Source organism: Phyllostomus discolor, chromosome 1 (assembly GCF_004126475.2).
Source record: "Phyllostomus discolor isolate MPI-MPIP mPhyDis1 chromosome 1, mPhyDis1.pri.v3, whole genome shotgun sequence".
Taxonomy (NCBI): Eukaryota; Metazoa; Chordata; class Mammalia; order Chiroptera; family Phyllostomidae; genus Phyllostomus; species Phyllostomus discolor.
This window is the reverse complement of record NC_040903.2, coordinates 132,787,895-132,815,823: the sequence shown is the minus strand read 5'-3', so window position 1 is coordinate 132,815,823 and position 27,929 is coordinate 132,787,895. Positions and strand designations below refer to the sequence as shown.

General features: G+C 38.1%; 1 protein-coding gene and 1 pseudogene across 1 annotated transcript; both read left to right on the top strand.

Annotated features, from left to right (window-relative positions):
- Window positions 1-27,929, top strand: PSMA6 (proteasome 20S subunit alpha 6). The gene is made up of 7 exons (XM_028507743.2): window positions 1-242; window positions 16,453-16,547; window positions 16,996-17,077; window positions 17,806-17,961; window positions 23,090-23,268; window positions 25,733-25,827; window positions 27,711-27,929. The coding sequence occupies exons 1-7, from the start codon at window positions 167-169 to the stop codon at window positions 27,766-27,768; spliced, it is 741 nt and encodes a 246-aa protein (XP_028363544.1). The 5' UTR covers window positions 1-166; the 3' UTR covers window positions 27,769-27,929.
- Window positions 11,687-12,373, top strand: LOC114491476 (annotated as a pseudogene).

The window sequence follows — 27,929 nt, the reverse complement described above, 5'->3', positions numbered from 1 at the left end:
CCCTCCGCGGCCCCGCTGACGCGAGAGTCGTGAGTTCAGCGCGTCGGAACGACAGAAGTCGGCCAGTGCACCGGAAGCAGTCGCTGCAACTTCCGGAGGGGTTAAGACGCCTGGTGCGGGAGCTACGGGGCCCAGATACTGTTCTTGAAGTAGTGGGTACACCAACATGTCCCGTGGTTCCAGCGCTGGCTTTGACCGCCACATTACCATTTTTTCACCTGAAGGCCGGCTCTACCAAGTAGGTGAGTGAACCAGGTGCGCCTTTGGTCCACTCGAATTGCTCTGTCATGTTACGGCCTGGAGTTTAGACCGGTGCCGAAGCGTGGCCAGAGTTGGGGCAGAAGGGCCTAGTCTGGTTTGACGTCCCGTGGTGGTCTCACCGCAGTCTGGAGGCAGAGATCATAGACCCGAAGGCTGAAGGCCTCTTGTTATTCAGGGCGAGCGGCTTCACTGCTTGGACACAATAAGCAGCTAAGCAAGGTAGGACCGTAATATCTGACTCCGACTTCCGGACGCCTGTTTACTTGTTACATTTAGGCTTAGGTGGACCCAACGTCTGTACTTCTCTAAAGAGCAATTGGTTCTTTAACCTCCCAATTAAAACGTTCTCTCTCCGTTTTCCTTTGTTTGCAGCATGCACTTCTTTTTCTGTGGTTGTTTCCACACAGACATTAAGAGTCTTCTGTGTGCCAGACACTGCTGATCCCAGGGGATGCAAAGATGTCTCCCCCCCCCCCCCAATACTGAAGCTCACAACTTAAAGGGAATGGCAGATAACGTAAACAAACGGATAAAAAGAAAAAGGAGAATGCTAAATTACTAGTACCTACAGAGCTCAGGACATCTTTGGAAAACTGGTAGATAGAATGAGCTGCTCTTGAAACTAACATCTACTTTTAATCCACATCTGTTTGACTGCTCCTCTAGTTTAAAAGCTGGTTCTGAATTGTAGATGAGTTGTGGTGAACTAGCTGTTTACTGAAGAAAGTTTTAGTGGAAAGAAAGTCTAAATTAGATATTTATTTAGTATAACAGCGTATTTTGTTGGGTGGAAATAGTGTCAGGGTTTAGGTTATGATTATAACTATGACTCTTAACCTCTTGCCATAGAAAATTTAATACTAAGAGAACCTGATTTACATCTGTAAATTTCAGAAATAGAGTCAAAGGTAATTTGGAATGAAACCAGTCCATTGTATGGCTACATACTGTATATAATATAACAAGAAACAATATCATATTGGGTGATTCAGTAACCGTTTTAACTCATGCCCAGTTGAAAAATATAGTCAATATTTTGATCAGTAATATCTAGACAGAATGATTTTAAACTCTGCCTTGTTGAATAACATTCTCTTTGCTATTCAGGGCACGAATTAGACAGTGCTAGGAAAAGGAAAGTGAAAGAATAGTTAGTATGAGCAAGCAGTATTGTGATGAAGAGTTCAGGCCCTGGAGCCCATATCTGGATTCAGATTCTTGCTCCATACTAGCCAACCAAGTGATAGAATTTTAGCTGTAGCTTCTCTGCAAAGTTGAGCTAATAATCCCTTCCTTATGTGGTGGTTTTGAGGATTAAGTAAAGTGATGTATGTAGAGTGCCTAGCGCAGTATTAAGTGCTCAGTAAATGTTACTAGATTCCTGTTAATTCTTTGGCTTTTTTGAGGGGGTTGGGGTGTGGGAACTCTTTGATTAAATGCTCTGTAGATTTGGAATATTTCCCATCCATGCTTGCTTCTCTAGTGAAATATATGTACATTACCATAATAATATTGTACATACTGTGTGTTAATCGGGTTGGCCAGAAAGTTTGTTTAGTTTTTTTTTCTGTAAAAGACACATTTTTCATTTTCACCAGTAACTTTATTGATTTGGATATTTTGAGTATGTGGGTTGTCTCCCACTATTGGCCTCCGGTGGGCAGAGGCCAGGGGTTCTGGTAAACATTTTCCAAAGCATAAGACAGCCCCACAGCTAAGAATTACTTGGTTACAATGTCATTAGTACCAAGAAACTTTGCAAACCACTTTTAACACATTTGGTCAATCACAGCACTTTCTCCATATACTGCACAAATCTTTTTTTTTGCAGTTCAGTTGTGTTTTTACATTTCTTGAAATAGGGAAGCATAATATGCCAAAAACATTGCATATATTCTTCTATTTTCAATCTTAAAATGACTGCAGAAAAATTCACCAATTTTGATGTTTTTTTTTAAATGCACACTGATATGACAGCTGTCCCAATTCAGTCTAACAAAATTGTTTTGAATGAAGTTAAAGACAACTAAGCACTACTAGTGCCATCATGCTGAAAAAAACTAAATGAACTTTTTGGCCAACCCAGTAGTTTATAAACTTTAGAATATACCTAAGACAAAGCATATAAAAATTATAGAGTGCAAACTTTAACACTGACAGTGGAAAAATAATATAACAAAAATGAGGTGACAAAGGGAGGAAAGATTAATGGAAAGATGAGTATGCTCTTCATCTTTTGTAGCTGGGACTCAAGAGATAAATATAGTCTAAAGTTGATAAATCAAAAAATAGAAATAGAAATTTAAAGTTAAAATGCTAACCATAATTATAAACAAATCATTGACAGTGTGCATTTCCAGGGAGTAGGGAGACTTGATTGTCATTTGTACCCTTTGTAACGATTGAAAAATGTCTGTTGACATGTGTATTCGAGTTGTGTGTGTGTGTGTGTGTGTGTGTGTGTGTGCGCACTCGTGCAGAGAAACCATAGAGCTATATACAGAATATCTAGCTTTGAAATCTCATTGTAGGAATTCCCCAAGTTATCAGAAGGGGGACTAAAGCCCAAGTGGAGCATATAAGCCTGGTTACTTTCTGCTTGCTGATCTTTTGTTGGGTAGGTGTGGCAAGAGGAGAGGAGCAGTCACTTGAATTTACTCGCCAGGTGGATGTGAGCGCTGCCTGGTTGCTTCTAACAGGGGAGCATACTGATAAGGAACCGGAAAGAAATGGGCTGGTGGAGACAGACTGAAGAGAATGGTTTTTTAATCTAGAAGTGACATTGTGCATTGAAGCCAGCATTCCTGGGTTTGAGTCCCTGTTCCACACCAACTATGAGAATTTTCTTCATGTGTAAAATAGAGATAATAATTACACCTACCTTATAGGTCTGTAAGGATTTAATGAGTTAGTAGATGTAAAGTACTTAAGAACAGTGTTGCATAGTAAGTGTTCAATAACTGTTTCAGGAAGAAACAGGTGGCTGATAAAAATGGAATCAGGAGTTTTACAAATAAATGGACTGAGAAGTACTTAGTATTTGCCTTTTTTGTTGTTAAAAAAATTTCTGGTTTTAAAGTAGTGTTTCTCAGTACTTTACCCAGAGTTCTCATGCCCTCCTTGATTCTGATTTGACATTAAACGTCTGTGAGTACATACACACACATATGTATGTATGTATGCTTAAATACATACCTAACGTAACTATGCAAAAAAGTAATGTGGTCAAACACTGCTATATTTTGAAACTTCATATTCGCCTTCCCACTAGTACTCAGCTTTCTAGTGACTCCATCCGCTTGAAGTGTAGTATTCATGGAGGCACCGTGAAATGACACACACTTTCCAGCTGAGTTACAACATTAAGGAAAGATAGAATGAACAACTTCAAAAAATCTTAATAACAAAATGTTTGTAGTCACACAGCATTAAAATTGAATGCAGACATATCCTGCCTTCCCCAGGAGAACATTTCTTGTTTTTTTAATAACCAAATTTCATAGACTGTATGGATCACTTTCCCAGTGCATGTTTATATGGGAGGAGAAGGGTTTTTTATCTCCCGAAAAACAAAAGTATGAGTGAGAAAAATCTTGAGGTACATTCCTGTAGTTGGCAAAACCTCAAAATCACCTGTAGATGCTGATGAGCATCCATACAGGGAATGTGCATCTCCACTACTGCTAGCATCACATTGAGCAGGTCATACTGGGAGCCATTGTCCTGCATTGTATGCTTGTCCTGATCTCTGTCACAGTGCCTTTTAGATGTAGCCCCTGTTTTTCCCTGGTGTTATACAAATGAGTCCCAGGAAAATTGGGAAACTTTTGTAGGAAAGGAAGCTAAGTGAGTAAGAGATTGCTGAGAAAAAGAGATCTCTATTCAAAACAACTATTTATTAACCATTTTGTTTATAATGAAGGAAGCAATTTACATTCTAATCTTACGGTTTGCTGTTAGGTTGAACTATATAAAGCTGCTGATCTTGACCCTTTTTTATGTATAAAATGGCTGTTTCATATGGTTCAACCAAATACATATAGGTATGTATTTTACTATTTATTTAAGTTACAGTTTATAGATATTTGTGACTCATGGTTGAGGATAATCCATTGTAATTTCTCCCATTTAAAAATGGGAAATGGGCTATCAGTTATTATTTTCCTGCATAATCTTGAACATTCAAGAACAGATTACTGAGATTAACATAATAGTGTTTACTAGTTTTGCAAGTTTCTGGAATTTTATCCAAAAAAACCCCAAAATCTTTAGTGATGGAACTGAAGTGCCTAATTACTATTTCCAGCCTATGAATTATGGCTTTAAAAAAATAAATACAGCCCTGGCCAAGTGGCTCAGTTAATTGGAGCGTCCTCCCATACACTGAAGGATTAAAGCTTTGAGCCCTGGTCCAGGTGTGTACAGGAGGCAGCCAGTCAGTGTTTCTCTCTCACATTGATGTTTCTCTCTCTCTCTCTCTCCCTCTGTCTCTAAAATCAACCAATACATTCTCAGGTGAGGATTAAAAAATTTTTACTTAAATATGTTTTCAATAAATACATAAGCAAGACTTTTAAATGCTACCCCAAAATCATTATATTTTTTCTTAATTGGCCTTTTCCTCTGCTGTACACTGTGATACTACTTTTTACCCTACCAGTATCTTTTTCCCTTAATTCTCACCTGAGGACCTGCTAACTGATTTTAGAGAGAGGGGAAGGGAGGGAGAGAGAGAAACACTGACACGAGAGAGGAATATGGATCTGTTGCCTCTTGTATACACCCTGACTGGGGATGGGCTGACCACAATTTAGGCATGTGCCCTGACCAGAATCAAACCCACCACCTTTCAGTTTATTGGACTACAATCTAACCAACTGAGCACCACCAGCCAGGGCCCTGCCAGTATTTCTTTAGTTGTGAAATTATCTGTAGATCCTTTACTCTTGACATTTTCCAGTTTTCTGGAAATTATTACAAAATATAAGTGCTATCATAATAGTGTTGTAATGGTGATTCATTTATACCAGGGATGTAAAACTCATTGTCACCAGGGGCCACCAGGTGCCTTCAAAGGGCAGAATGTAATTTTAGGACTGTATAAATGTAGCTACTTCTTAACAGTTAAGTGAGAGCTTGGTGCTGCCGCAGGGTAGAAACAAGGTGCCGTCGGGATAAAACAAGGTTGGAGGGCTGGATTCGGCCCTTGGGCCTTGTGTTTGCCACCTGTGATTTATACAGAATTGTATTGAAAATTGCAACATACTACTAAAATGACAGTACAAAGAAGGGCACTGTGGGAAGTGACACTGCCAGGGAGAGCCAGGAGCCTTTCCCCAGGGAAGATGAATTGATCTAGATGGAGATCAGGTGAGGAAATTCTGGAGGGCCAGTGCATAGGCCATTGTGACTAGAGCATAGACAGTGACAGCCAGAAGAGTAAATTGTAGCAAAAATTTTAAAGAGATTTGGGTACCATGCAAGGGTTTGGATTTTGTCCAGTGGGTTTTAGGCATAGCTAGCAGAAGTCTTTCAGAATGATAGGATTATTATTAAGTCAGAGTGCAGGAGAGTTGAGTGATAGCAGGACAACCAATTAGAAGAAGCTTGTTCACTAAATCTGTATAAACCGTAATGAGTGAACTAAGGTGCTGACAGAGAAAGAGGAAGAGGAAACTGAGTAGATCTGAGAGTGGACATCTGAGAGAGAAGAGGTGAAGAATTAAGGATGGTACCCAGGTTTGTAGCTTGAAAAACTGAGCGGTTAGGAATACCATGGTTTAAGATAAGGACTATAAGAAAAGTATAGATTTATAGACAGAGACATTTATTTTTGTGCATGCCTGTGGACAAAATAGACATGTGTAAGTATGGGTTAAGTGCTAAAGATGACAGAGTTAGCAGTGATAAGATAAAATCATCCAGGGACAGGGAGAAATGACAGAATCCTGGGAAATACTGATATTTAAGGAGCTGGCTGAAAAGATAAATGGGAGTAGTGATAAAGAAGTTCAGAGAAGTAAAAGATGAACAGTAGGAATGATAATTCTTTAAGAACTTTAAAATTCAGTTCTTCAGTTGCATTAGCCGCATTTCTTGTGCTCAATAGCCATAGGTAGCTAATGGCTATTATACTGGACAGTGCTAATATAGAACATTGCCGTCATCACAGAAAGTTCTGTTGATAGCAGTAGTCTGTATAGAGAGGGAGAGAGGAAGAGGACCCCTTTAGTTCACAGGTGCATTCTCTATTAAGAGCTATTTTTTAATGTGTAAAATATTTTTTATGAAACAAGATTTTATGTGGTGGGGTAGCTTTATCTTTTGTTGCTTTTCTGTTTTGCATTTAAACAGACCAGATAAGTAATACAAATGAGTAAAACAGGCTTGGTGAGATGTGACAAGGAGTGGTCGGAACTGTGGAAAACTGCAAAACATGTGCCAGCCTTAGATGATTTTGCAATGTGTAAATGAGGGTCAAGTACTAACAGAAATTTTTTTCCTAAAAAAAAAATAAATAAATAAAATCCATTTTAATTAAAATCTTTCTAGAGCCCTGACTGGTGTGGCTGAGTGGGTTGGGCATCATACCACAAACAGAAGGGTCACCTGTTGGATTTCCGGCAGAGCACATGCCTGGGTTGCAGGCCACGTCCCTGGTTAGGGGCGTGCAAGAGGCAACCAATAGATGTTTCTCCCAAGCATTGATGTTTCTCCTCCTCCCTTTCTCCCTCCCTTCCCCTCTCTCTAAAAATAAATAAATAAAATCTTTCTAGGAAACCCTGCATTCTAAGCCAATTTGAGTAAGTTTGGTTGGGTTCATGTCTAACCTTTGACTTTGTATCTTCTGGTTGCAAATTTAATTTTTAATTTCCTTGGTTCCTACTTTCTTTGATTCTTCAGTCTGGATATGGAGAATAGAAATACACATTTTAAAATGTTAAAACTAGTGGTGAAATAGGAATTGCTGTAGAAATTCAGAGAAAGGGTTGAAGAATGCCATCTGGAACAATCAGGAAGTCCATGGGAAATGAAAGAGGCTTAAGGGGGAAGGGCAGGCTTTGGTTAGATGGATATAAGAGTGAGAGGGCAATCCAGGCGGGACATAAAGAAGCAAAGACATGGGTATGGGAAGGATCAGGGTCTGTGAGTACATAGGATAGTGTAAGAGGGGAGTTGGTATTACAAACTAATAGCTTTCTGTGGCCATAAATGGAATATTTTTTAAGCCAAAATTGTGTTCTGAACAGTTGGGTAATAAAAGCAAGCAATTGAAAATGTGGTACCGAAATTAGGCAAAATTAAGAATGGTGACCCAGATATTAGAATCATCTGAATAGAAGTTATTGTTCCTTACCTCTGTAATATCTATAGGGATAACCCCATCTTTTGGTCGTGGTACTGGTGATTTGTATTCTTATTTCCTTGATTAGTCTAGCTAGGGTTTTGTATTAGTTTCCTGTGACTATTGTAGTAAATTACCACAAACTTGGTGGCTTAACAGAAATTTATTCTCTCACCATCCTGGAAACCAGAAGTCGAAAGTCAGTATCACTAGACCAAAATCAAGGTGTCAGGCAGGGCCGTGCTCTCTGGAGGCTCTCAGAGAGAATGCATTCTTTACCTCTTCCACTTCTAGAGGCTTCCAGCAGTCTTTGGCTTATGGCTTCATCATTCTAACCTTCTAGACCGCCATCAATATCAAATCTCATTCTGCTCCCTCTTCACAGCACCTATTCCTCTGTGTGTGTAAAAACTCCTCTGCTTCTCTTATACATGTGATTGCATTTAGGGCCCACTAGGATAATCTCTGGATATTCAAGATCCTTAAGTTAATCACATCTGCAAAGACCCTTTTTGGGGGGCCACATAAAGTAGTATTCACAAGTTCTAGGGATTAGGACATGGGTATCATTTGGGGACATTTGGATTTATAATTTTGTTGGTTTATTGTTTTTGTTCAAAAAATCAAATTTCTGCTGAATTCTCTTTTTGTCTATTTTTTTGATTTCTGATCTTTATTGTTTCTTCTAACCTGGGCTTGCCTTCGCCCTTTTCTAGCTTCTTAAAGTGAAAACTTAAGTCACTGATTTTAGAGCTTTTCTAATATAAACAATTAAGGCTATTGTATCAGGTTTTTAAAAATTTTTTGTTTATTGATTTTATTTATTTATTTATTTATTTATTTTGAGGAAGAGAGGAAGGGAGAGAAAGAAACATAGATTTGTTGTTCCACTTCTTTATGCATTCATTGGTTGCTTCTTGTATGTGCCCTGATGGGAGATTGAACCCACAGCCTTTGGCATATCAGGATGATGTTATCAGTTTTCTACACTGCATAAAAATTAGCACAAGTGTAGCAGGCTAAAGTAACACACTTACTATCTCATAGTTTCTTTAGGACAGGAGTATTCCAGGAACAGCTTAACTGAGTCCTCTGCTCATGATCTCACAAGGCTACAATCATGGTGTTGTCCAAGTTCTGTTAATCATCTTGAGACTCAATTGGAGAAGAATCTGCTTCCAAACTCACTGAAGTTGTTGGCAGAATTCATTTTGGGAATGAAGGGAATTGAGGACCCCAGCTGCTTGCTGGCTATTCACAGGGGGTCTGTTGCCATACAGCTACTTACCAAGCTAGCAAAAAGAATCTCTAGAGTGAGTCTGCTAGCAGGACAGTCTCATATAATGTAATCAGGAGTGAGGTATCTCATTGCTTTTGCCATATTCTATTTGTTAAAGGCAAGTTATAGGTCCTACCCACGATCAAGGGGAGGGGATTACACAAAAGTATGAACTCCAGGAGGCAGGGATTGTGGTGGAGAAGCCACCTTAGGGCCTATTCACCATAGTGATAAAATCCCTCCTGAACACTGTTTTATCTGCATCCTACAAATTTTGTTACATTTTTATTACCTTTCAATTCAAAATAATGTTAAATTCCCCTTGTGATTACTTCTTTGACCCATGGATTATTTAGAAGTTTGGTGTGGTTTTTTTTTTTTTTTTTAAAGATTTATTTATTTATTTTTAGGGAGGGAAGGGAGGGCGAAAGAGAGAGAGAGAGACATCAATGTGCAGTTGCTGGGGGCCGTGGCCTGCAACCCAGGCATGTGCCCTGGCTGGGAATCAAACCTGCGATATTTTGGTTTGCAGGCCGCGCTCAATCCACTGAGCTATGCCAGCCAGGGCAGAAGTATTTTTAAATTTGCCAATACTTAGGGATTTCAATACTTTAAAGTTTATCAAGACTCATTTTATGGCCTAACATATGAACTGTGTGCATTTATATTATACCATTGTATCATATGCCTGTATATTCTTTTGTTGTTCCCAGCAATATTCAAATCAACTAGGTCAAGGTGGCTGATAATGTGGGTCATATCATATATGTCTACTTTTGTGTATGTGTCTGTTTCTAGCAGTTGGCTGAGTGACATTATCATAAACTTGAAATGGGTGGGAATTGGTCACTTCTCTTTTTAGTTTTGTCAGTTTTCCTTTCATGTTTTTTGAAGTGCTCTTATAATCTATGTAGTCCCTCCAACTTTCTGATGCTTACTGTTTATATGGTATACGTTTTATCCATTTATTAAAGTGTGTCTCTGGCAGACAGCATGTATTTTTTTGTTGTTGTTAAATTTTATTTATTTACTTTTTAGACAGGGGAAGATAGGGAGAGAAACATCAGTGTGTGGCTGCCTCTCGAATGCCCCTCACTGGGCACCTGACCTGAAACCCAGGCATGTGCCCTGACTGGGAATCAAACCGGCAACCCTTTAGTTTGCAGGCTGGCACTCAATCCACTGAGCCACACCAGCCAGGGCAACAGCATGTATTTGAGTCTTGCTTATTCATCCATTCTGACAATTTCTGCTTTTTATTGCAATGTTTTGTCCATTAACATTTAATGCAGTTATTACATGATTAAAGTTTATTATTTTATTATTTATTTGTTACTCTGTTTTGTTTGTTCCTCTATACCACTTCCTTGCCCAGTCAAATCATTTTTTAGAATTTCATTTTAATCTATTAGCTTTTTGGCTACTTTGCATTTTTTTAGTGGTTGCTCTAAGGATTATAATATACATGCTTAACTTCTTCCAGTCTTCTTAGAGTTAATATTTGTTACCTCACATAAAATGTACAGACCTTGAAACCTTATGTCTATTTACTCCCTTTCTATATATAGGTAAAATTACACATTTTGAAAACTCCATGAATATTATGGTTTCTGTTAGGTGTTTTTTTTTTTTGAAGAATTAAAGAGAATAAAAGCATCTTATATATATACCATTCTTGATGTTCTTCATTTCTAATGATTGGAGTTTTTATTTGCTATCATTTTTCCTTCAGCCCAAAGACCTCCATTTAGCATTTCTTATTATAAGTCTAGAAGTGTATTTTACCTTCATTCTTGAAGGATTTTTAAAAAATTAAATTTATTGGGGTGACATTGGTTGATAAGATTCCATAGGTTTCAAGTGTACATTTCTATAATACATGATGTGTATATTGCATTGTGTGCCCCCACCCAGTCAAATCATCTTCCACTGCCATATATTTGGCCCCCTTTACCCTTGACTACCCCTCCCACCCACCCCTTCCCTCTGGTAACCTAAATACCATTGTCTGTGAGTTTCAGTTTTATATCCCACATATGAGTGAAATCATATGGTTCTTAGCCTTTTCTGACTGACTTATTTGGCTTAGCATAATATTCTTAAGGTCTATTCATGTTGTTGTATGTGGCAGTATTTCATCTCATGGCTGAGGAGTATGCTATAGTATATATTATTTGTACCACATCTTTATCCAATTGTCTATCGAACGACACTTTAGTTGTTTCTATGTCTTGGCCACTGTGCATGGTGCTGCAGTGAACATAGCTGAGCATGTATCTTTGCAAATAAATATTTTCAAGTTTTTCAGATAGGTACTCAGAAGAGGGATTGCTGGATCATATGATTACTCTATTCTTAATTTTTTGAGGAACTACCAGACTGTTTTCGATAGTGGCTGTGGAAGTTAACATTCCCACCAGCAGTGAATGAGGGTACCCTTTTCTCCACAACTTCTCTCAACACTTTTTTTTTAAAAGATTTTATTTATTTATTTTTAGAGAGGGGGAGGGAGGGAGAAGGGGAGGGAAACATCAATGTGTGATTGCCTCTCATGCGCTCCCCACTGGGGACCTGGCCTGCAACTTAGGCATGTGCCCTAACTGGGAATTGAACCAGTGACGCTTAGGTCCACACTCAGTCCACTGAGCTATACCAGCCAGGGCTCAACACTTGTTACTGTCTTGTTGATAATAGCCATTCTGACAGGGGTGAGGTGGTATCTCATCATACTTTTGATTTGCATTTCCTTGTGCAATAGCTGGCAAAGTTGAGCATCTTTTCATATATCTCTTGGCCATTTGTATGTGTGATTGGGAGAAGTGTCTGTTCAGGTCCCCTGCTCATTTTTTAATTGGATTGTTTGTTTGGTATTGAGTTGTATGAGTTCTTTATATATTTTGGATATTAACCCCCTGTTAGAGCTGTAATTTGCAAATACCATCTCCCATTCTGGTTGGTTGCCTTTTTGTTATGTTGGCAATTTCTTTTGCTGTGCAGAAGCTTTTTTAGTGTGATATAGTCCCATTCATTTATTTTTGCCATTACTTCCCTTGCCTTTGGAGTCAAATTCATAAAATCTTTTGTAAGACTATAAAAATCTTGTCTGAGGGGTCAGACTGCTTGGTTGCTCCAGAGGCAGAGGACTAGGAGCAAGATGGTTTACATCTCATATGCACAAGTGTTAAACATCTGGTGTCAGCCCTCATGGAAATTATCTTGAATAACAGATTTCTTCTGGGGAATGGGTGTGTTCATAGTTTTGTTTTTCACAACTTTGCTTCAGCAAGATGTGAAAAAAAGAAGAGGCTACCAAAATTCATCTAATTCCAGGTATGATGATGGAATAGGATCCCTAGGAAACTCCCCTCGACCCCCAAGAATGGGTCAAGATTAATCATCTGCAGGGTCCCAGTCCTCCTCCAATGGCTGGTGGAAGAGGAACGTCATGTCTGCTCTAAGAAGCAGATAGCTGGACGTGCACACTCATAGTAGAAGGAAACCATTGAGCAGTGGGAAGATATTTCTGTTGGTTATCGAATTCAGAACTGATGTTTTTTCTTTCCACATTTTAATGATGTTTCACTATCTTCAGTGAAGTCTGCAGAATTCAAATCATTGTGGTCTTATGTATAATCTTTTCTTCCTTTCTGTTTTCAAATTCTTTCCTATTTTTAGTTTTCAGGAATTTGGCTATAGTAAACCTGCATGCGGTTTTATTTGTATTTACCCACTTAGAGTTTGCTAAATCTTTAGTCTGAATTTTATGTCTTTAGCTGTATTCGAAACATTTTAGCCATTATTTTTTCCAATTTTTGTTTCTCCATATAGGACTTTAGTAACACATTGTATTGTACCTTTTGGTATTGACCCATATTGTCTTTTTTACTAATTTTTCAAAAGATTTATTTATTTATTTTTAGAGAGGGAAGGGAGGGAGAAAGAGAGAGAGAGAAAAAAACATCAGTGTGCGGTTGCTACAACCCAGGCATGTGCCATGGCTGGGAATTGAACCTGTGAGGCTTTGGTTCACAGCCCGCACTCAATCCACTGAGCTATGCCAGCCAGGGCTACTCTTACTAATTTTTATACCTATTCATTATTGTCTTCATTCTGCAGTTGAGTCCATTTGGTTAATTTTTTTATTCCAATTAATTGTTTCAGTTTTACAGTTTCTTTTTGGTTCTTTTGTACTTCCTCTGCTGAGATTTCCTATCTCATTTCATTTTGAGAATATTTTCCATTGAGCATAGTTTTTAAAATAACTTTGCTTGCTAATACAACATCTGGATTATCTCAGGGTTGGTCTCTTTCAAATGGATCACATTTTCCTGGTTTTAGTTTTTGTTTTTTGTTTGTTTGTTTGTTTGTATGTTTTTGTATGTTGAATAATTCTGGATTAACCTGAACATTTGTGAAGGATAGGTTGTGAAGACTGGATTCTGTTATATTCCTCTAAAGAGTGTTGATTTGTTCTAGGAGACACTTAACTTGGGTGGCAGCTCAAAATGTTACTTTTTTTTTTTTTTATCCTTAGTTAGGCTGCCTGGAGTCTGTCTTGAATGAGGCGGGGTCAAAAAAAAAAAAACCCCAGAATTTATGTATATAAAGATACGTATTTATTCTTACACGTTCAAACTTCAGTCACCTTCAGAATACTCTCCATTCAATACACCTATCAAGACGGTTTTTTTACAGCTCAAAACAGTTTTTGTGTGTGTGTGTTTTAAGATTTTATTTATTTTTTAGAGAGGGAAGGGAGGGAGAAAAGAGAGAGAGGGAGAAACATCAATGTACGGTTGCTGGGGGTCATGGCCTGCAACCCAGGCATGTAACCCTGACTGGGAATCAAACCTGCGACACTTTAGTTCACAGCCCGCACTCAGTACACTGAGCTACGCCAGCCAGGGCCCAAAACAGTTTTTTGAAGTCATCGATTTTGATGCCTTTTAGTGTTTCTGCCGTTTTTTGTTTCACCTCTTCCACATTGGCAAAATGTTTCCCCTTGAGGACTTTTCTCATCCAGGGAAAGGAAAAAATACCTTGGAGTGAGATTGAGATCACTTGGGGTGAAGATCCGCTGAATATGGAGGGTGGAGCATGGGGGTCATGCCATTTTTTGTCAAAAACTGTGTAACACTCAGAGCAGTCTGGGTAGGTACACTCATAAACAGCCCATCATGAAGGCTAAGCGCATAGAAAGGGTCTTTAAAAAAAGTTTGCTGAGCCCAGGCTGGTGTGGCTCAGTGAATTGAGTTATGGCCTGCAATGAGCCGCAGGGTCCCCGTTTTGACTTCCAGTCAGGGCACGTGCCTAGGTTGCAAGCCAGGTCCCCAGTTGGGGGCATGTGGGAGGCAACTGATTGATGTATCTCTCACACATTGATGTTTCTCTCCTCTTCCTCCCTCCCTTCCCTTCCCTCTAAAAGTAAATAAAATTTTTTTAGAAAGTCACTGAAGCTGAACACAGCTTCTCACAACACCAGCTGGTACACTGACCTAGTGAGGAAAGCCTGTACTACCCTTCAAAAGATTAATTCCAGGTTTTTTGGGGGTCCCCCTTATATATGTGTGGTTATGGAATCAGTTAGAGATTTGGGCAATGCTTGTATGTAGAAGTTACAGCTCTCCCTCTCTGGCTCTCTTATCTTTCTCCCTCACTTTCCAGCATCTGTGGTTACCCCCTATCCCAAACTGTTCTCTAGTTCTTTAGGCCAAAAGGACTGGGTTTCCTCTGGGTGTTTAGCCCTGACTGGAGTGTGGACTCGAGCTATAAAGCACAAAAATGGGAAATTCACCGCATGTCGTTCCTTTCTTCCAAACATTGACTCTTCCTCTGGAATCTGCCTACTTTGGACTGCTTTCTTGTTTCTTTGGGTAGTTATTGTTTTGTCTAGAGTTTATAGTTTTTTTTAATCCGTGGAGGGATGATCTGGTAGAATTTTTCTTGGCCATGTGAGAAACAGAACTGAGAAGCATTTAGAAACATTTTAGAAGTTATTTGCGGTGTAATGGGATGGTAAAATATTATAATTAGCCAATTAAATCTGAGGTAGATTTAAGGACTTCCTGTAAAGTGATTTTGCTATACCCTGGCTGCTGTGGGTCAGTGGATTGAGTGCCAGCCTGTGAACCAAAGGGTTGCTGGTTTGATTCCCAGTCTAGGGCACATGCCTGGGTTACCGGCCAAGTCCTCAGGAGGGGATGCATGAAAGAGAACCACACATTGATGTTTCTCTCCCTTTCTTTCTCCCTTCCCCTCTCTATAAATAAATAAATAAAATACTTTTAAAAATACAGACTACTAATTTAAAAGTAAAGTGATTTTTCTAGAGTCTTTTTTTAACCCTTGTTCTCTCTTCAATAGATAGTCATTTAGAAATATTTGATAAAGGATTTTATTATAACTCCTGTTATAGGAAGATCCTTAGCTAGTCCTCATCACCAATGACTTTTTGAACAAATGAGGTCAGGCCTTAGACCCAATGCCCAGAGTAATACGTGACAGAATTTTAAAAGCATCTATTATGTGTGAAAATGTAGATACTGATTGGAGTTATGAGTAATTTTTCCTTTTATATTATCTTCTGTCTTTTCATATTTCTTGCAATGAGTATATATTAATTTCTGTTGCCATTTTCCCAATTACAAAATGTTAAATTTAAATATTATGGAAATACATAACATAGGAAGGGATAGTTTCATCTATAATTCTGTTCTCCAAAGGCAGTCATTATCAACTAAACTACGTGATGCCAAGTAGTTTGTTTTTATGCTACTATTTTGATCCAGCTGTTTTAACTTAGGTAGTGGTTTGACAACAACTAGAAGGACACAAGCTGAAGTTTGTTATAGACAAACTAAAGAATACTATGTTGTAGGTAACATGGATGCAAAAGGTGTGATCCAGAAAAATTCAGCTTGGTAGGGAAAAAAAACAGTGCAAAATAATCTAAGAACAATTAAAACTGCATATGGTCAAATTAGTTATTGACCAAAAATTAACAGAAATAAAACATCTTGAGAAAACTTAGAGCAACTTAGTCTGTCAAACTTAGTAAAAACAATGGCCACAAAACCAAGTTTTAAAATGATAAAACAGCCATGGCTGGGTAGCTCAGTTAGAGCGTTGTTCCTGATATGCCAGGGTTCTAGGTTCAATCCCTGGTCAGGGCATATACAAGAATCCACGGATGAATGCAACAAATCAATGTTTTTCTCTCTCTCTCTCTCGCCTCCTTCTTCTCCACTGCCTTTCCTCTCTCTCAAATCAATCAAAAAATTTTAATGATAAAACATAATAAATATTTGATAAAATTAATTTAATCATTATTTGAGATTTGCTACTTGAGCCTGATAAAACTGAATTCAGTAAAATTAAAATAGAAAGAAATGGAATTGGTTTAACTATGATTCGTTATTGTTGTTATTTTGACTTTTTGTGTCCTAGATAATATTCTATGTTAGCTTTTATAGCTCTAGCTCATTCTTTTTCATAACTGCTTATTATCCCATTGCATGAATCTATGATAACTTATTCTGCCTTTTAAACAATCCATTCTGTTTTCCAGAATATGCTTTTAAGGCCATTAACCAGGGCGGCCTTACATCGGTAGCTGTCAGAGGCAAGGACTGTGCAGTAGTCGTCACACAGAAGAAAGTACCCGTAAGTAATACTGCCCAGACAGCCAGTTGTTACAGAATGTAATGCCGGAATTTTTCACAAGTGTGTACAAAGGTATATTATTACCTATATATATTAACAGTATTCTTGCTTTGACTCTGTTTTCCTAGTATTTATTAAACAACTATGGATGGTTTGAGTAGACAGAATCAACATATTAAATTCTGTGATATGATGTTAGCCACAGTGGGATTTCTAGGTCTTTTTTCTTCATGGATGGACCTTGAACCTCACTTTGGTGACTGTAGTCCTGCCCCAGGAAACATTTCGTCTTAAAAAGGAAATCATATCCCTTTTTCAAAAATTGGTGTTAACTGTGAAGTGAACAGAAGACACTTACTATATAGTGTATTGTTATAATTCCATTCTTACTTTTATCACTACACAGAGACCTGTGATTTTCATTGTCTTGACTTATTTTGTTCATTAGGACAAATTACTGGATTCCAGCACAGTGACTCACTTATTCAAGATAACCGAAAACATTGGCTGTGTGATGACAGGAATGACAGGTAATTGGCCTGATATCTACTCAGTTTTGTTATTTGGTACAAAATATTTTTGAGTTTCATACTAATTTTTATACTAGTTTTGTACTAAAGGAAGTGCCTTATTTTTCAGGTGATATGAGTAGATTTGCAGTTTTCTAAGGCTACTGTCAATATCTTCAGAGTACTGTGAGCTTTATAAAATCATGAGTATAATAGAATTAGATACTGATACTATTGTTAGGGAAACTGGGCTGAGGCCCCTCTCATAGATGATGTATTTCAGATGTAGTTAATAGTTTAAGGGGATGTAAATCAGTATATCTCAAATCTGATTAAATTGACACTGGTTAGAAGTAGGTGAGAATTATAAAATACTACTTTGGGTTTCTGTTTTCTGAAATCTAGGGAAAATTCAAGCTTACCAAAAAATATCAAGAGAAGCATTATTGTCTCCTCTTAAAACGTGTTTTTAGGGAGTTGTTAGTTATAGATAGTATTTTGACAGCTGGTGAATGGCTCAGAATAAAAAGACAATACTGTGTATAGAACTTCATCTTAAAATTTGTTATTTTTGTCATGTGCTTGTGGCTGAGTCATTCACTATTCATTGGTGGGAGAAAAAGCCATAGTGCACTACTTCTGTTTTCCTTAAGACATAATGGAGATACATATCCATAAATGTGGAAAATTGTGTGGCTTAGAGGTTCATTCTTTCCTTGTAAAGAACTAAATCTTTTTTATGCTCTTAGCTGACAGCAGATCCCAGGTACAGAGGGCACGCTATGAGGCAGCTAATTGGAAATACAAGTATGGCTATGAGATTCCTGTGGACATGCTGTGTAAAAGAATTGCTGATATTTCTCAGGTCTACACACAGAATGCTGAAATGAGGCCTCTTGGTTGTTGTAAGTATATTAAGAAGCCTCCCAAATAATTGATGAATTTAGGTTTGGTTTTGTTTTTTTAGGGAAGATACATAAAGAAAGATTTCAGTAACACCTGGGTTCTGAACATATGGTTTAGAAATTATATAAGATGAGGAAATCTTTATAATAAATCAGCAATGAAGGATAGGTTTCACAACAGTATTTACAGTGTTATTTTTGAGCTTTAGATGCTATTAGTCTTTTTATCAAAATATTTCTAGTTAGGGTATGTGATTTGAAAGATCCAAGTTGTTGCTGTATCAGGCTGTTGGAATGTGGATTCCACAGCAATTCTAGATTACTAGTTTGAAGGAAATGCCTAAATTGGGCATCTTAACAATGCAGTTGTTTTTTTGTTTTTTGTTTTTTTGACCACCCTAAAGAATCAGGCTCACACACATATGCCTGTGATTCATATTTTTAGAATAAATGCCTTTCTTTTTCTTTTTCTTTTTTTTTTTAGATTTTATTTACTTTTGGGGGGGGGGGGGCGGGGGGGAAGGAGAGTGAAAGGAACAGCATTGTGATTGATGTACCTCAGTTGGTTGCCTCTCTTTCACACACCCCCAACCAGGGACCCAGCCCGCAACCCAGGCATGTGCTCTGACAGGGAATTAAACTGGTGACCCTTTCGTCCACAGGCCAGCACCCAATCCACTGAGCCACATCAGCCAGGGCTAGAATAAATTTCTTTTTAAAAAAACAAAATTTTATTGGGAGAGGGATAAGATTTACTGACTTTGACTTAATAAAATAAATTACCCTGAAAAATTCAATGTTTTTCCTGACATAGTATTATTCATTTATGAGAATTAAAGCAGTCAACATAATGATTTGTCTTTAGCATCTAATCCTATTTTTTGACCTCTCACTTAAAAATTCTCCCTTGATTTCTTTAGTATTCTTTTCTCCTCCACTTCACTTTCTTTAGCTCATCCTGTTCTTTTGGTCTCTCAGTGCCATTGCTGACTAGATTTCTCTCCCTGGGTCTTCTCTCCCTTTTGTTCTGTCTCTGTGGTCTCACCTACTTTCGTGGCTTCATTTATAACCTGTATGCCAGTCACTCCCACATTAGCTTTAGCCCAGTCCCTTCCTCCATGTCCTACAAACACTTTAAGCTTGAAATCATTGCAGTAGGAATCATCACTGCTTTCATCCTCTTCTATCCCCACTCCACCTTCCCTGGTCATCTAATCAGTCATCAAGCTTTTCCTCAGAATATGGGTTCCTTCTCAATGTCTTCTGTCATTTTTTCATCATCTCTTGCCTTTGCCACTAAATTTACCTTTCTCTTCTCTCCCTTCTCACTGTTTCCTAGCCTTTCATAATGCTGCATGAGTTATCATCCTGAAGTCAAGTTTTGGTTGTTGCTCCCTTGGAAAAACGATTACTCATTGGCTAGATTGTAATTCCCAGCTCTTTAATATGACATGCAGGTCCCCTAACAGTTTACTCCGAAGTTGCCTGTTTCTTGTACTGTTTTCCTCCCTCATCTGAAGACCCAGTAATACACAGATCATTCCCTGGGCATACCCTGCAAGGCCTTTCATGTCTGACTCTTTTTGCCCTGATTGCCCTTCACGTTCTTCCCACCTATTAAACCCTGCTCATCTTGCAAGACCCTAGAGTAGAAAAGTGTTTCTTGCTTCCCCCAGGCAGTAAGTGGATATCTCTTGTGTTGCCCTTGTACTTTGTATTTATTAAACTATAAAATGTAAAGAAAATTCCAGGGTAAGATTAACATTTGAATAAAGCAGATACCTGATCCCTGTCATAGTGTTTGTCAATAAAATAAGGTTGAAAATTCCTCATTAGTAGACTCTCTAAAACATCTATAAATTTGAATAGTTAGTTCATACCATATCTTGGAAGAAAACACTTTAAAAAGAGGTTCAAATATAGAATGTAAGAAAGCAGGAGTTAAGCCATTCTTAATATTTTGTGACCTGCTTTGCTGAGTAAAAAGAAGTGTTGTGGCAGTGACTCTTTAATTGTTATTCATTCTAGTAACATGATTAATTTGCAATAGATTTATGTGCAGAATTTAGAATTGAGTTTATACTGATTAGTAGGGGAACACAGACCCACAGGAGCAAAGACCAGCAGTGCAGAGGTGAGCATTAGCACCCAGGTGTGTGGTTCATGTTGCTCCAGTGTGCGCAAGGGGTTTACGTTCATTTTCAGTTCCCTCGAACCTTAATCGGTCGTTCTTAAATTTTTTTTAAAAAAGAAAACATTTTTTGGTCAAGTAAATTTGAGAACTACTGAGCTAAAAGTAGGTCAACCTACAGCAGAGTACTTTAGAACACTTAGTATGCTTTTGTATGTTATTTTCCCTAAAAGAATTATATGAAAAGTTCCTCAGAAAACTAAAAATGGATCTGCCTTTTGACCCAGCAATTCCACTGCTGGGACTCTATCCTAAGAATACTAAAACACCAATTCAAAAGAACCTATGCATCCCAATGTTCATAGCAGCACAATTTACAATAGCTACATGCTGGAAGCAACCAAGATGCCCATCAGTAAATGAATGGATCAAAAAACTATGGTACATTTACACAATGGAATTCTATGCAGCAGAAAGAAAGAAGGAGCTCCTACCCTTTGCAACAGCATGGATGGAGCTGGGAAACATTATGCTTAGTGAAACAAGCCAGTCAGTGAAAGACATACCATATGATCTCACCTTTAACAGGAACCTAATCAACAAAACAAACAAACAAGCAAAATATAACCAAAGACACTGAAATAGAGGACAGGCTGACGGTGACCGGAGGGAAGAGAAGAGGGAATTTAAGGGGACAGTGGGAAGGGTTCACAGGAACAAACTTAAAGGACACATGGTCATAAACTAAGGGGAGGGTGGTAATGGGAGGGAAGTGGGGAGGGTGGGAGGGGGGACTGGATTGGGAGTAAAAAGGAGAAAACTGTATTTGAACAATGATTAAAAGAAAAAAAAAAGATTTATATGAAAAGTTTTTCCAAATTTATTAGAGTTCAAAGGAACATGCTTTGAATAATAGCAAGGATTCAAAAAAATTGTTTGTAAATTACATTTGTGATAATTGGAACTTTCTAAAAATTTGGATAAAACCTTTCAAGAAATGGAAATTTCTGTTACCTAATTTATGTGTGGTGATAACCTGTATTTTGTCAGTTTTTTTAATATATTTTATTGATTATACTATTACAGTTGTCCCATTTCCCCCCTTCACTCCCCTCCACCCTGTACATCCTCTCCCACCCACATTCCCCCCCTTTAGTTCATGTCCATGTGTCATACTTATGAGTTCTTTAGCTTCTATATTTCCTGTACTATTCTTACCCTCCCCCTATCTATTTTCAACCTACATTCTATGCTACTTATTCTCTGTACCTTTTCCCCCTTCTCTCCTCCTCCCACCCCCCTCCGTTGCTAACCCTCCATGTGACCGCCATTTCTGTGGTTCTGTTCCTGTTCTAGTTGTTTGCTTAGTTTCTTTTGGTTTTGCTTTAGGTGTGGTTGTTAATAATTGTGAGTTTGCTGTCCTTTTACTATACATGTTTTTTTCTTTATCTTCTTTTCTTAGATAAGTCCCTTTAGCATTTCATAAAATAAGGGCTTGGTGAAGATGAACTCCTTTAATTTGACCTTATCTGAGAAGCACTTTATCTGCCCTTCCATTCTAAATGAGAGCTTTGCTGGATAGAGCAATCTGGGATGTAGGTCCTTGCCTGTCATGACTTGGAATATTTCTTTCCAGCCCCTTCTTGCCTGTAAGGTCTCTTTTGAGAAATCAGCTGACGGTCTGATGGGAACTTCTTTGTAGGTGACTGTCCCCTTATCTCTTGCTACTTGTAGGATTCTCTCCTTCATTTTTACCTTGGCTAATGTAATTATGATGTGCCTTGTTGTGTTTCTGCTTGGGTCCAACTTCTTTGGGGCTCTCTGAGCTTCCTGGATTTCTTGGAAGACTATTTCCTTTGCCAGATTGGGGAAGTTCTCCTTTATTATTTGTTCAAATATGTGTTCAATCTGTTGTTTTTCCCCTTCCCATTCTGGTACCCCTATAATTCGGATATTGGAACGTTTCAAGGTGTCCTGGATGCTCCTAATCTTCTCCTCGTTTTTTTGAATTCTTATTTCTTCATGCTTTCCTGCTTGGTTGTTTCTATCTTCCTTCTGGTCCACTGTATTGTTTTGAGACACAGTTTCCTTCCCTTCACTATTGGCTCTCCTCCGTATATCTTCCTTCATCTCTTTTATGGTGACCTGCATTTTTTCATCTAATTTGCGCCCAAAATCAACCAATTCCGTGAGCTTTCTGATCACCAGTGTTTTGAACTGTGCATCTGATAGATTGGCTATTTCTTGGTCACTTAAAAGGATGAGTCCTGGGGAACTGATCTGTTCTGTTGGAAACATGTCTCTCCCTGTCTCTCCTTTTTTTCCTTTTTTTTCTGATCTGGTCGCTCTTGTTACAGTGAGGGGCGGAGCCTTAGGTGTTCACCAGGGCTGGGCACCCCATTCACTAGATTGTGATATTATATGTGGGGGCGGAAGGGAACAATGGCGGTAGTTCCATTCTCCTGGGATCTCAATCCCCTCTGTGGGATCCTGGGTTGCGAGCTCTGCCCTGCTCCACAATAGCTGCCTCACTGGGTCCGCCAGCCGCCGCTTGCGTACTCAGGGTCCACCACTGCGATCCTGCGCTCCCCGGATGGCTCACATGCCGAGTTCACGCCAAGTTCTCCCCGACCTCTGTGTGCTGCCGGCCTGCGCCCGCCCAGCTCATTCTCTCCACCCCTCGTACCCGTCTGGATGAACGGGTCTACTTCAACTTCTTGGCTGTCCGACTTCGATTCAGATAAATCCTCTGTCAGTTCTGGGTGATATTCCGGCTCTAAATTGTTGTTGTTCCAATCTTGGTTGTGCGTGGAGGTACCGTGCATCCACCTATGCCTCCATCTTGCCGGAAGTCCGAGCCTAAGAGGTGGTTTCTTTTCTTTTCAAAGCAAAACACGTATTCTGAAAGAGCTGACCAGAGTAATGATTAACAACTGCTAAGAAATTCTATTGTATAAAGGTATAAGACATTAAATGAGGGTCTTTCTTTCTTTTCAGGTATGATTTTAATTGGTATAGATGAAGAACAAGGCCCTCAGGTGTACAAGTGTGATCCTGCAGGTTACTACTGCGGGTTTAAAGCCACTGCAGCAGGAGTAAAACAAACTGAGTCAACCAGCTTTCTTGAAAAAAAAGTGAAGAAGAAATTTGATTGGACATTTGAACAGACAGTGGAAGTAAGTAAGCCAAAATAAGCTGAGTTGTGAGTTTTGGGGTTTTTTGTTTGTTTTGTTTTGGGTTTGTTGTTTTTTTTTTTTTTTTTTTTTTTTTTGCTTTTACATTTTATTTTATTTTAATTGTTCAAGTACAGTTTTCTGCCTTTTACTCCCATCCCAGCCCCACCGCCCAGCCCTCCCCACTTTCCTTCCATTTCCAGCCCCCCTAGGTTTTGCCCATGTGTCCTTTATACTTGTTCCTGCAAACCCTTCCCCTTTTCCCCTGAAAGTCCCTCCCCTCTCCCCTCTGGTCACTGTCAGCCTGTTCTCTATTTCAGTGTCTTTGATTATAGTTCGCTTGTTTGTTTGTTTTGTTGATTAGGTTCCTGTTAAAGGTGAGATCATATGGTATTTGTCTTTTACCGCCTGGTTTATTTCACTTAGCATAGTGCTTTTCAGTTCCATTCATGCTGTCATGAAGGGTAGAAGCGCCTTCTTTCTTTCTGCTGCATAGAATTCCATTGTGTAGTTTTTACTACATAATAGTTTTTGATCCATTCATTTACTGATGGGCACCTAGGTTGCTTCCAGCACTTGGCTATTGTAAATTGTGCTGCTATGAACATTGGGGTGCTTAGGTTCTCTTGTTTCAGGGTTCTTAGGATATAATCCTAGGAGTGGAATTGCTGGGTCAAAAGGCAGATCCATTTTTAGTTTTCTTAGAAAATTCCATAGTGTTTTCCATAGTGGTTGTACCAGTCTGCAATCCCACCAACAGTGCACTCGGGTCCCCTTTTCTCCACAGCCTCTCCAGTACTTGTTGTTTGTTGCTTTGTTTATGATGGCCATTCTGACCAGTGTGAAGTGGTATCTCATTGTGGTTTTAATTTGCATCTCTCTGATAGCTAGTGATACTGAGCACCTTTTCATGTGTCTCTGGATCCTCTGTGTGTCCTCCTTGGAGAAGTATCTGTTCAAGTCCTTTGCCCATTTTTTAAATGGGTCAAAGCTGAGTTTTTTTTACTGTATGGAAGAGTGAAGGTCATTGCACACTTGACCATCTATAAACTCTATTCCTGGGTTATATCACAAGATCCAGGTTTGTCAGCTTAGTAGTAAAACTGATGTCATTCAGCTGACATGGAAACAGTTACAACTGCTTTTATTCACTTAATTCCCTATTCTCATTTCATAATATATTTGAAATTGCTTTCAACAAAACACATATAAAATGGAAAAATATAAGAATAGGAATCAAGTCTAGACCTAAAGACCTACATAGGTATGATTCAGATTAGTCTTCAGCTTCTTGGTAGCAAAAATGAAAAAATTGCCCTGACCGGTGTGGCTCAGTGGATTGAGTGCTGGCCTGTGAACTGAAAGGTCACCAGTTTGATTCCCAGTCAGAGCATATGCCTGGACTGCAAGCCAGGTCCCCAGTTGAGGGTGAGGGAGAGGCAATTGATTGATATTTCTCTCACACATTGATGTTTTTCTCCCTCTCTTTCTCCTTCCCTTCACCTCACTCTAAAAATAAGTAAATAAATAAAATCTTTTTAAAAAATGAAAAAAATTGAGTCAGTAATGTTGCTTTTACGGTGTACTAATGGCAAAATAAATAGCCACATGCCAAATTCTTAGGGGAAGCAAACATCTTCCTAGTAAAGAATATGGTCACGGGATGACTTGGCAGAGAAATTATATCTGGGATGCAGAATTGGAGCTAGCTTTGTGCAGAGTTCTGGAGGGGATTATTTATTATGATTGGGAACTTTTACATTGATAGAATAAGCTAAAATTCTTATACAAATATTTAGTAACATTAGACTAAAGAAGCCTCTTATTTATAGCCAAGGAGTTATTTTAGATTTTGGAATGAGGGTCTGGGCTACAGCCATTTCTAAAGACTAACAACATGATTTTGACAAATGACAAAGGAAACATTATTGTCTAATACTTTTATGTTTGGTTGGCAGTATTATTTATACTTACAGGAGATACAAAACTAGTTTTTATCTGGGAGGTACTATACCTCGTTTAAATGTTTATTAATGGTTTTTTTATTGCAACTCATAATTATATAAGTGATTAATCACATCAGATACAGAAGTACTTAAAACATTCTTCAATTGTTACTCTGTAAATTCCTTGAAAGAAGACCATATCATTCATCTTTATCCCCCCTTTATCTCACTCCAAGTGCGAAGCATAGTGCCTACCATGTAGTGATTATCAACCAAATGGACAGTTTTGTGTGAATCTTCCTGTTTTGTTTGATGGACCCTTTTGGTTTATAGCTGGATTGTATAAACAAGTTTTTTATCATTGGCAGGTGACATGATAGATTTAAACAGTCTGTTAGTAATGTGTGGCTATGGAATTACGTCAGCAAAACATGGAGCAAGAATGAATACCTTGTGGGTAATTCATGATTTGAATAAGCTTAGAATCTCTGAAAAATACTATATTTTAACTTTTTTTTCAGACTGCAATTACATGTTTGTCTACTGTTCTATCAATTGATTTCAAACCTTCAGAAATAGAAGTTGGAGTAGTTACGGTTGAAAATCCTAAATTCAGGTGAGTTGAATTATCAGCCGGGTGCTTAAAGAAGTTTGCCATGTGATAAATCCAGCCTAGAAAGGTAAAGATGTGGGGGCCCATTTGTCCTATAACTTATGGAGGAAAAAAAAGAATTTTCTTAACCTGCATTTACAGTTATTTTCTTTATCACCTGAGAGATCTGCTTTAAAACTTACTGGATGTCAAAATAAACTATTTTTTAAAATAATAATAATAATAAATAAAAGTAGCAATGAACACTTTCCAAAAAAAAAAAAAAACCAACTTAAACTAGGTGTCTTGAAGAGAGACATAACTACTTTTCTCCTATTTCAGACTGATTTTCTATCTGATGCCAGAGGTGACATAAAGTAATCTCTTTTATGTAAGGAGTAAAGTAAGCATAAGTGTTTTTCTTTTTTTAGCTTAAGGTCAATAGAAATTCCAAATGTCAAAGCAGTTTTCAGGTTTTTCAGGTGGAGCCTTGGTTATTTAGTGGTTATTTAATTGAAGAGCAAGCTGAAATACTAATATACATCAAACCCTATCTGGAGATCTTTGGAAGCCCCAAACTTTGAATATAGCTCATTGAATTGCAGATGCTTGATGTCTGTCTGTTCTTACTAAGTGAACTAAGTGACTAACTCCCACAAATCAACCTTGCAGCTTCCATGAGTCAAATCGGTACTGGGTGCTTAACACATACAGGTTCACTTAATCCTCCCAGCAACCCAATGAGGTTGTTACTTACCATGAACTTGGTTGCTTTTTTGAATAATGGAAAATACTTCAGTTAGGTCCACGAATGCAAGAAACTGGTAGAAGGCATCTTAACTATTCAGTCACAATTATAAGGACACATGCTTGTGGTTCGTGGTAGGAAAAAAGATGGTTAAATAATCTAAACTTAACCAGACCTGTAGGAGTTTTTTGTTAGTGTGCCTTTTTTTTCTAATTTGTTCTTTTTGTTGCCTGTAGGTAAGTGATACAAACATAAAAGATTTAAGAAAATTTTATAGAATTAAAAAAAATCTTTTTTTTCTGTAGGAAAAGTTTGTCCTTTTTTTTCAACAGTAAAATTTCATCAAGAGCAATTTACAGATCTCTCAAAAGGACTTATAATTAGTTTTTGTTTTCTATTCTAAGACTCTCCTATATAACCTTTAAAATTTTTATTTCCATCAATTAGATAGATAGATAAGAAGCCAAAGATCCTGTGTCTTCAAAAAGCCCTTGTACCATTCATAAATTCTGTCATAGTAAATATACGTAAATAATAACTAGACGATGTAACATGAACAGCAATGACTATATAAGCTACTTACATTGCCCCAATTTGTACTAAACAATGTCACTTTGACAAATTTCACTTTTTAGAAGTCTAGCAGTAATGAGTCGAGTTAAAGGTTGCCAAGCAGTTGATTTCTTTGTTGCAAACATCATTTAGAAAATATCATTTGTTCAGTATGGAATGTCTTCTTATGTCTCAGCTGATACAATCTTGAGTTATACTGCATATAAAGGGATTTGGACATAGGAGCTAAAATAGAATGCGTTGTATGTAGTTTAGCTTTATGTTTAAGTATTTTCTATCGTAGCTGAACTAAAAGGGTTTTATTTCCAAAAGACCTAATTGTAGATCTGATGTCAAGTAAACATTTTTGTGTATAAAGGGAGTTGATAAGACATTGGGGCATTCCTTCAAAGTAATCTAAAGGGATGAGTGGTGGGTTTATAGAATTTTTTAAGATTATCTATAAATTGATAATTGTTGAAGTTGGGTGTTTGGTACACACAAGTTCATTACTATCCATTCTACTTTTATGTGTGTTTGGAATTTTGCATAATAGAAGTTTTCAGAAAGTAAACAGTTTGGGTTTTTTTCCCCCTTTGCTTTCTAGGATTCTTACAGAAGCAGAGATTGATGCTCACCTTGTTGCTCTAGCAGAGAGAGACTAAACATTGAATAGTTTACCAAATCCATGACGTCACTTGCCAGTGTTTGGTAACAACAGACCAACATTATGGAGACCCCTGGATTGAAAAAGGAACCTCTCCTCTTCCTGCCACTGAAGTGGTTAGGATTCTATACAAATAAAAACAGTGCTTTTGGAAAATAA

What these genes read in the sequence shown, in the direction of transcription:
- PSMA6 (XM_028507743.2), top strand. Translation starts at nt 167, where the DNA reads ATGTCCCGTGGTTCCAGCGCTGGCTTTGACCGCCACATTACCATTTTT. An exon ending in TGTGATGACAGGAATGACAG is followed by an intron (nt 17,078 to 17,805) that starts GTAATTGGCCTG and finishes TTATGCTCTTAG; the next exon opens with CTGACAGCAGATCCCAGGTA. An exon ending in GTTGAAAATCCTAAATTCAG is followed by an intron (nt 25,828 to 27,710) that starts GTGAGTTGAATT and finishes TTTGCTTTCTAG; the next exon opens with GATTCTTACAGAAGCAGAGA.